This window comes from Fulmarus glacialis, unplaced genomic scaffold (genome assembly GCF_000690835.1).
Source record: "Fulmarus glacialis isolate BGI_N327 unplaced genomic scaffold, ASM69083v1 scaffold745, whole genome shotgun sequence".
In the NCBI taxonomy this organism is placed as follows: domain Eukaryota; kingdom Metazoa; phylum Chordata; class Aves; order Procellariiformes; family Procellariidae; genus Fulmarus; species Fulmarus glacialis.
Window position 1 is genome coordinate 703 of NW_009214658.1, and position 9,751 is coordinate 10,453.

Sequence of the window (9,751 nt, forward strand, 5' to 3'; positions counted from 1 at the left end):
AAAGCTTTCCGAAAATAAAAAAAAAAAAAACAAACCAAACAAAACAAACAAACAAACAAACAAACCCAAAAAACCCCTCAACCCTGGCCTTGCAGGCACCCAGGCAGTTTCTCAGCCAGAGTAATGGTAACGCCATGGAACAAGTCAGTGACACTGGGAAGGAGCAACCGGGGGTCCCAGCACAGAAACACAGAGGGGGTGATGCAGAGCGGGGTACGGTTCGGTACCACCAGGCCACAGTATCAAACGTTAATGCCCTCAACAAGGGAAGCCATGGGTGAAGCGCTGGCTCTGGGCAGGAGCCCAGGCAGCAGAGCACATCCCAGCTGGCTGTTCCATCCACCAACAGATCATTTATTTTGGGAAAGACTGACTCCATGAGGCAAAGCTGAACAGTCAGGCGATGGCACTCACCGCTCAGCCAGGTCCCCCCTCACCTGCCCCCCCCCGAGACCCCCAGGGAGAACAGAAGCTAGCCCTAACCCTTGGCCTCCCCTTCCACCATCCCTGTGCACGGACCTGCCGGAAGAGCAGGGGCTGCAGGGCAGAGGGCCGCGCCAGCGGAAAAGAGCAGCCTCGCGCTGCGGCCCCCGACAGCAGCAGGGAGACACTCACGTACAACCTGTGGGACCAATATTACACAACGGGAAGGGTTGAAATGGTCCGAAAGGCCCCGCTGCACCGCTGGGGTCAGGTTAACTGCTACAGATACTATTGCTAGCCCACGAGCTGAGTTCTTGCTTGGTCAGAGGTCCAAGGCAGAGCTACTCTTGCAGAGCCCCGTGCCTGCCTGTACGCGGGCCTGCTCGCGCCACCCCATCGGGGAGCGAGCAGGCCCCAGGCTCGAGCACAACTCCAGGTGTGCGGCATTCCCTCCTGGCCGCAGCTCTGCCAGGGGTTGCATTTGGTCATTTTATTTCCGTGTTTGGGTTGGTTATTCACAGTGCCCAAACAGCAGAAAAAGGCAGCATCAAAAGCAAAGCCCCATCGGCAAAACCCAGGGCAGAGCTAGCGACACCGAACACACAGACCAGCACCTGCGCTGCTCGCCGTCAGCCCCACAGACGCTGCCAACTATTAGTCGAGTGCCCTTTCCAAATAACCCAGGAGAATTTCAAAGGGAAGGCTCTCCCGGGGGGTCCTGAGGCAGGAGGCTCCTCACACCACAGCTCCGGCCCTCTAAAGAGCCCCATGCTCTCCTGCTTTCTCTTCCCTACATCCAGGTCCTCCCTCCAGAACGCGCACATGACGAGCAAAGAACCAGGACACCCAATACCCAGCAGGCATCTACGGAGCCTCCTCCAGAAGGCAGAGCTAGTGTGGTCAGAACCATCTGGGCAGCACGAGGAGCTCTTCCATTCTGCCTGCCCTCAGCTCTTCTATCCAAGTACATTTAAAAACAATGGAGCAATACAATTGTTTAAAACCAGTTGTCTGCTTTTTCCTGTGGTAGTAGGTGGTCTTGTCTGCTCCTGCCACCAGGACAAGAATAAGAGGCCGTAGCCCGGGGCTACTGGTTTTCCTCACGCATCTGTTCCATGATGTTGATGAGGTTTTCCAGCCCAAATACATAACCCATGTCGGGTCCGTCATGCACAGTGGGGTCATCGCGAAAGCCTTTGAACGTGCTGTGTGCAAAGTCAATCATACGCACATCCACCTTGGGCTGGGCCGAGGAGCTGGGCTCCGTGCTCCCGCCATCCTGAAGGCTCTCCGGGAGAGAGCTGTCCACCCGCTTCAGGCGCATCTCCGGCCGGCGCTCCACAAACGTACCCGCCCTGCTGTCCTTCCCATCGTAAATGATGAGAAGGGAGCTGGAGTAGAAGCGGTAGGAGGCTTGTCTCTCCAAAACTGCCTTCAGGCTTCGCAGTTTGGCGAGGACAGGCTCAAAGAGGTCCTTGCGCAGCTCAATGCCATTGTGGAGATATTGGTAGAGGGCATTGCGGAAGCCTTCGATGGAAAGACCACGTCCATAGTATTTATTCCTGCATAAGTAATGCCCTGTGTCCAGCTGATAGACCTACAACGCCAAAGGAAACACACATCAAGCGCAAGCAACAGGTTAAGGCCACGCACAGAGCGCCCTGAGCTGTCCTGCACAGGGCAGAGGGAACTCGTCCTGTCCCCACCACACCCAAGAGGGAGCAGGAAACAGCTCTGCTGGCTCCCTGAATCCCAAAGCAGCTCATGGTGCATCCCATGGGCACAGCCAGGGTGCCCAAGCACTGGTTCTCTCCCGGGATACCCAAAGGGTGGCTCTTCAGTCCGAGCGTCCCCAAGAAGCATGACACCACAGACCCCAAGGCTTAAAAAGCCGACTCTTACAGCAACTCGGACAATCCTCTGGCAGCAGGAGCTGCCGGCACATATTGCTGTTACTATGCGGCATGTGATTAATGAGGGGCCCTCATTGCTTCCGAGTCTGTGGGCAGAGATCTGGATGACAAGATCCTTCTGCGGGTGGGGAAAGGAGCAGCTATTGCACAACAGCACCAGCAGCAAATCCTTGGGTGCGGGGCCTAGCCACAAGAGGAGAGCAACTTCTTAACTCCCAATACAGTACGGAAGCAAGTGTCAGCTGATGCTGGGACAGAGGGACACCTCCCTCCCCAGGCACTGTGATTCTAGCTGAACACTAAGCCACAAAAATAATTTTATTAGAAAATCCCCTAATTGTCTGTAAACAAAACCGCTTTGGATAAAGTGGGCCATTTTGGGAGAAGCAGGTTCCTTTGCTCTAGGCTTAGAAACGAAGACAAAAAGCACGTACTATGAACACTGGTGTACCTACCTGAAGTGGAAGACGCTGTAACTCAGTGCTCAGCAGAAAACTAACTAGGAGGTCTAAAGGGGCTGTAAAAAGGGAAGGTGCAGCACCTGCAGCCTCGGGGATCCCTACCTGCATCCCACACACGCGAACGCCCAAGGTGGCAGAAGTGCTCTGTTCACACTTCTTCATCTGCCGAGCAGCCTTCTCCTCAGATGCATCATCTCCGTGCTGTCTGGTCCCCATCTTCAGATCAAGTACGCAGGGAAGCTTGAAGTGATGCACCACGTTCTCCAGCAAAAGGAACTCTGGGAGACATGTCAAGGAGAGCTCACCTGTCAGAGACACCGCTCCCTGGGGCCACCACAGACAGGGACTTGGGCCAGCAGGAGATAGGGTTGGGCAACAAACAAATAGGAACCCAAAGAACAGACAGAACAAACTATTTGGGGAGGTGAAGAAAAGTACAAAACCCAAACAGCAGCGCCCAGGCTTTCACACTCGGTAGAAGAAACCAGCCTGGAAAGTGGAACGGCCAACATTAAGCAAGGAGATCACATGCCGGCGTACTGGAAACTCAGCAGGGGGAACCGAAGAGCACAACGCTAGTGTCGGGAAAGACACAATCTGCCAGTAAGAATTGCTGATACATTAAGGGAGAGCTTATAGTCTAATCAAATTAGCAATTTAACCATATGGATAAACAATACAATCCCCACGGACTGAAAACTCAAGGCTCAAGTAATAGCAGAGTACTGTTGCTATTGGCCTGCCCAGAGCAGCAACACTGCCCAACACAGGGGGGAAACCGGAGAGGCTACAAAGGCAGGAAACAGAAGAGTAACGGGAGCCTTCAATTACCAGCACGCACAATGGGCAAACCCTCCATTAGGGCACAGTGCTGAGAACAAACCCGAGACAATCAGTGCAGCAGCTTGTCCCAAAGGGGAAAAAAAACAACCTGAAGTTTGCCCCAAATAGCCCTGCAGGGCACGGTTCAACATGTTACGCTGAAATGGCAACCAGAGCACAGCTACATTAAACCTGCAAGGAAGTTTAACATTTAGAAAAAAATCTATCATCAACTATGCTTGATTTTGAAAGAGGAACTTCATAAAAATAAGGAAGTGTGATTAAAAAGAATAGGACAGCCAAAAATAATTACTTCTCTGCAAGTGATACAGGCTATTTAAAAATAAAAGCTGGAGGCTCAAAGCACACAATTGATAATAGGAAAAGGAAGCCCACACAGTTAAAATGATGAAGAATACAGCTGTAAAAAGTAAGGTTGTTTCTGTGTGAGGAAAACAGAATCAAGCTCCAGCAGGTAAAACAACAAAAAAACCCACAAGCTGGCAAGTTCAAGACAAAAGCACGAGGAGTCATTTGCGAAGGCTTAGAAAATAACAAATCCATCCCCAATCACATGAAGAAGCCAGTCAGACTTCCCTTCCCAGACCCCTGCCTGCAGGGTTTAAAGAGAAAGTACAAAAGGAGCTACAGGGGAGGGGGGTGGGATGGGGGCATGTGAAGAGACCCCCTGTAAAGAGAAATAAGATTAATATTTTGCTGTTTTGTTTACTGGGGAAGAGCTTAGGGGATTCCCAAGTCAGAACTCTCTTTCTGAGTTCAGAGAATTCTCAAACTGAAATGCCAAGAGAAGAGATTGCATGTTGAACAGAAAATAAGAGATGTGTAACTCATTTAACACTGCCTTAGTACCAGGAGACTGAAAGGGGGCCACCACAACGCTCATTTGCAGAGATCTGGGAACTACAGACTAGCCTGACTGGTCTTACAGCCAAAGTCACCAGCGAGGTCTTTGTGTGGAGATCCATACCATTCAACAAGTGATGCAGAAGAGTGAGTGAACAGCGAGATGACAAATTTGCTTGTAGTACTAAGTTACTCAAGGTTGCAAACGTGAGGAACAGTTATGAAACACTCCACAAGAATCTTATGAGACTGACTTGGCCATTAAACGGGCAGGCAAATTCTCTAGAGTTGACACACAAGATAAGGAGAAAAAGATTTTTAATGCATAAAGCAGTGTGTTTTGAGACAACTATTACCAGCCAGGAGTGGGATCTGGGGTAACGAAACAGCACTTAGAACAAAAGTGTGTCAGGAATTATGAGGGAGGAGGGACAACAGCATTAAACACCAGTGGAAATCTCTGGTTCACCTGCATCTTCTGCATTGTGTGCAGTTCTGGTCATGGTCTCCAGAAGGATACCGTAGAACTGGAAGAAATTCAAGAAAGGTGACAAGGACAAACACAGCTCCCTCCCAAGGGATTACTGAACAAAGTAGACCTGTATCTGCTGCCGGGCAAAGCCTGACATGAAAAACTACAGTTCAAAACACAAGCCAACAAAGAGAAGGACCAGAAAAAAAAGAAAACTAGAATGGAATCTAGCTAGAAACATGGCTTCTCTTAGTGTCAGACATTAGTGTCACTGTATGGGAAGCAGGAAGGAATAGTAAAAAGAAACATATAATACAGCTTTGCTTGTGTGAACAATGGGAAAGCCAAAGGAAACAAGCTGCCCCTGGCACAAATGTGTAGGCCAGAGCAGCAGCAGCAACCTGACACACTCCGTTCTGCTTCCCAAGGATACTGTAGAGTTTTCGGTCCTTGGACTCTGACCGCATGCGGCTCAGCTGCTGCTTATGACAGCGCAGGCTCCAGGGGTTATAGCTGATCTTCTCAGAGCTCAGACCACTGTTCCCATCCAACATCTGAAATGGAACATCTGAATGGATGTGCAAGTCCACCCTGGGACTCTTCGTTTCCTGGATGCTGCTGGTATAAAGACAGAACAAACTTGCCTGTTGGAATCCATGCACTCTTCAGATACTTACAACTGTCATACCCTCCCCTTGCACACAACTATCTCCTGTTCCTTCTCCTGCTGCACACTTCACACAATACAGACCTTCTTAACAGCAAATCCTCACTAATACCCTGGGCTGTGGACCCACGCTCAAGGATCTGGTCGAACATCTCTGCTAGGTTGTACTGCAATTGATGGAGTAAGCAGGAACATTTGTTCCTCAGGGAGCTCCAGCTGGTGTGAGAAGGCAGAGACCAGTATTCAAAGTACCCTTGGAAGAAACTTCTGGATTAATAACCAGGTGGACTGAAGAGTGTTTGAATCTGCTCCACATGCTTTGGTTCCACATCCAACAAACTGCCAAGGGTTATCCTGTGTCAGAAGCACTTCACGTGGACAGGTTCGTCCTGAATCTAGCAAAACTCCTAACGCAGTTTGCAGTGCCACAGTTTGGTGGGCTAGCAAGTGCAAGACAGCCTGCCGACTGTGTGGAAGTGCAAAATGCTCTCAACAAAAGGAGCACCAGAGCTGAAAGGGGAAGAGACACTTCCTGCTCATCATGTTGTCACTGGGCCCTCAAAGCTTTTACCTTTCAGTACTGTCACTGGCCAGACCAGGTTTTTCCTCCTTGTGCTCAGTGCCACTGCTTGACCTGTGAAGGCTCCGACGCGAGTGCTTGCGTCGCGGCTGGTCCCTCTCTGGCATATCATCCTGCTCCAGAGCCTCGTTCTCCACATAGGGATAGGCCACCAGGTTAATGTAGCCATCGCTGTCTCCCTCAAAACAGACAGATACCACACCTGCCAGAGAGAAGGGACATGTCAGTTCTGTTTCCCAGGGGAGGGAATACACAACCACTAGCACCTAAATGTTCAACAGGGGAGAGGAAAGTGTAGCTCACAGAGCAGCAAAGCAAATCCAGACCAATGAAAGGAGGTTTACGACTACAAGAACCCAAATGTTGTTAGCACAGCACAGAGAAGAAATCCCCCAAATAGTGCCCTGTGTCACTACCTGAGGGAACACTCAGCAGCAGCAGGGGAAGCTCTGCCACCCACAGGAAATTAAGGACAAAAGCGCAGCTGGTAGGCTGAGGGGTGTGATTATTTCCTTCCATTCAGTCTTGCAGCAAATGTCGTCAAACTGGAGAAAGTCAAGCACAGTCTACCAAGACGTTGAGGGGGGCAAAGCATACGAAATATGTATCTAGTTCATTGGGGTAAGTATCTATGTCCTGCAAAAGCGTTCCTGCTGTTGACAAGGACATCGCTGGCCAAGGAGGAGTGTACTTTCTCTGCTAAAGGAGCTCTCCAGCATCTGAGCTCTGAAGTACAGAGCTCTGAGGCTGAGGTGACACCTGCCACTCATCACAAGTCAGCCAGTCTTGCAGAAAAGGGATCTGCAAACTCCCAGGGCTTCCTAGCAATAAAAACAGGGGGCTCTGGAAGTAAAACTACCCCAGCCAGGTACAGGCAAGCAGGACCATTTGTGTCCTGTCCAGTTCTACCTTCTGAAGGCTCCTGGAAAGCAACATAGTCCAAGGGAAGGTATAGATCTTTCACAGCACAGACTCTGAGTATATCTAGCTGGCCAGCCACAGAGCAGGACAGCTCACACTTCTACTTAGGGCTGACATCTTCATCTTTGGGAGTCTCCCCGCCCTGAAAATGGGGCTATCAGCCCATCTCCTAACTTGCAATGACAAAAATCATTCATTAGCTTGTCACCAGGATTGAATAGCTGCTAGGAGTATCAGATGCTAGATGCACCGAATCAAATGATTCATCACAAACGTGAGGAAACCTCGCACTGCTCAGCTGATGCAGGCCATCATGTTACTGTCCTTCCTTTTTCCTTATCTGCACATGAAAACACTAACAAGGTTCACGCAGCTCAACACAACTTCAGAGCAGTTCAGGACTCCAGCATGTCACTACATAAATGCCACTCCAAGTGCTCTGGCTGCCTGGACGTGCTCCTCGAGATATCTCTGTAAAGGGCAATCTTACAGTAACACCTGAGTGCTCAGACAGAAAATATCATCCCAAATATTCCTCTCCCCCAGATCAGTCAGAACAATTTCTGGGACTATCAGGAAACTGCATGGGACTCTCGGATGAAATCCCACACTGGGGTGGAGGTGCATGTCCTATGCCTTTAGGCTACCAGGAAGTATCTGACTTCAAGAAGACAGGTCTCCATCTGGACTATCAGCTTCAACAGTTTTAAATACATCTTCCAAGGAAAGCCTGACACCATATCAATTCTAGTAACTACACAGGCTTCAGCTGGGATTTCTGATGCGTTACTAGAGCACCGTATTGGCCCCAGAGTGGCTTGAGGGTACAAGAAGACCCGTCTGTTGAAGACTATACCCTTCACTCGTGATCTGCATACAGACACAGGTAGGTAAGCTGACACTGCTTCGAGACCTTCAGGCTGCAGCCAGATCAAATGGCAAGACCCTGAACAGATGGTGGTCCCAGCTGTCTGTGAAGCACCATCCTCCCAATGCCACTCGGTGACAAAGCAGCAGAGGCAATAGGAGCGCTGTGTCCCCCAGAAGGCTACCTGCCAGTGTCACCATCCTGAATACATGGCTGAAAGTGTATCAAGCTTCTGAAAGATACAGATGAGCTGCCAACCTCCTACAATGATACAGATACTGGAAAATTCCATTCCTTCAAAGCAGCTGGGGACAAGGCTTCACCTCAGCGCTGGGAAAGCAATGCTTCCTGCTTCAGCAGCTTTCTGATACGGGTCCATAAAAGAGATGGGATGAGGAAGCAATAAATTACAGGACTGGAATGTGCAAATGCTCAGTATATGACCTAATTTCATTTGCTCAAGGTCAAGGCTGTAATTGACAGTAACTTGGTAGTAGAGTTACTTCAGTTACACATCCATTACCTTAAGCTTCAGACTACAACTGCATATTCTCTGTTTAGAAAGAGGAGCAGATTAAACTCTGCATGCCTACAAAAAAAAAAAAGACTTCCTCCTTTCCAACTGCTCCTATCAAATTGCTAGCCAGCAAAAGAGAATTAAAAACAACAAATAAAATTACACCAAAAGACAGCAAGACATCAGTAGCTGCAGGAAAATGAGAGGGCAGGTTCTTGAAGGATGTAACTGCATTCTGGAATGACAAAAGGCCTCACCTTTGTACTCAGGTGTGAACTCCTTCATTTCAGGGGGCAGAGATTCATAGAAGCGCTGTTCTCTGGTAATGAGGGGCTTGCAGACAGTATGGTCGTCGTAGCGCATCATGCTGCTGTGGCCGCCCACCTGGTGAATGAAAGGCTCCAGCAGGACCCCCCGGTCTCCGGATCGAGTGGCATTCTTGCCATACTTGCCCACTTCCATGGTTTGACAAACACACATTGCGTTGGGCACCAGTTGCACTCTTGGAGCATGGGGAGAGCCACATGGGCTGGGAGGGGTAGCTCAGCAGCAGTCAGGCAGCCACAGGGGGGAAATCCTGGCAATCTGCTTCCTTATAAAGATCTGAAAAAGCAAAGGAGAGTCCTGTGAACAGAGGAGCACCTGCATTCACTCCCTGTTGGCTCGGAAAAGTTTTGGGTATTTATTTATATCCATAACTGTTCCTCTTCTGTTCTTTGTTTACATCCCACTTGTTCCAGCATGCTGCTCACCACCTCTTTAATCCTACAGGTAAACACACACTAATTCGGAGGCAGTCTCATCTAGAGCTTCTCCAATAGGGTTGACAGGAGACATGGAAAGGAGGAGATATGAGTATTTTGAGCCTCCCCATCTTTAGCAAGTACTATTTCCTTCCTTTAGTTCATTTTATCGGTAAGGCAACGTGGTAATGGAGCACAAACTGTGAGCTACAGCACAATTAAAACCAAGCCCACACCTGCCTATCAGTAACAGTGACTGACACAGGCAGAACAAACATTTCAAGAATCTGAATTCCACTCCTTGTGCTTCTGCATTTTTAACATCTAAATGACTAAATTCCTGTTCACCTCGTACTCTAACACTGTTTTCCTCCTTTACTGACTCGTTTCTCTTCAAGCTCTGACACTGAGCTCTGTCGGAATAAGACAGTCATTCTGTTGCTGTGCATATGCTGTAACTGAATGGATTCCACTCGGACTCTCTCCTTTATTACTCTAAA

The 9,751-nt window shown here is 49.3% G+C and overlaps 1 protein-coding gene across 2 annotated transcripts; it reads right to left on the reverse strand.

Moving 5' to 3' along the window:
• Positions 1-1,422: 1,422 nt before the first annotated feature.
• Positions 1,423-9,006, reverse strand: IP6K1 (inositol hexakisphosphate kinase 1). 2 transcript variants are annotated; one of them, XM_009578611.1, is made up of 5 exons: positions 8,766-9,006; positions 6,194-6,404; positions 5,389-5,570; positions 2,900-3,075; positions 1,423-2,020 (listed from the first exon to the last, which is right to left on the reverse strand). In XM_009578611.1, the coding sequence occupies exons 1-5, from the start codon at positions 8,986-8,988 to the stop codon at positions 1,511-1,513; spliced, it is 1,302 nt and encodes a 433-aa protein (XP_009576906.1). In that variant the 5' UTR covers positions 8,989-9,006; the 3' UTR covers positions 1,423-1,510. The 2 variants fall into 2 exon arrangements, with proteins under 2 accessions (XP_009576906.1, XP_009576905.1); XM_009578610.1 differs by having other exon boundaries at positions 5,389-5,573; positions 8,766-8,988.
• Positions 9,007-9,751: the final 745 nt, after the last annotated feature.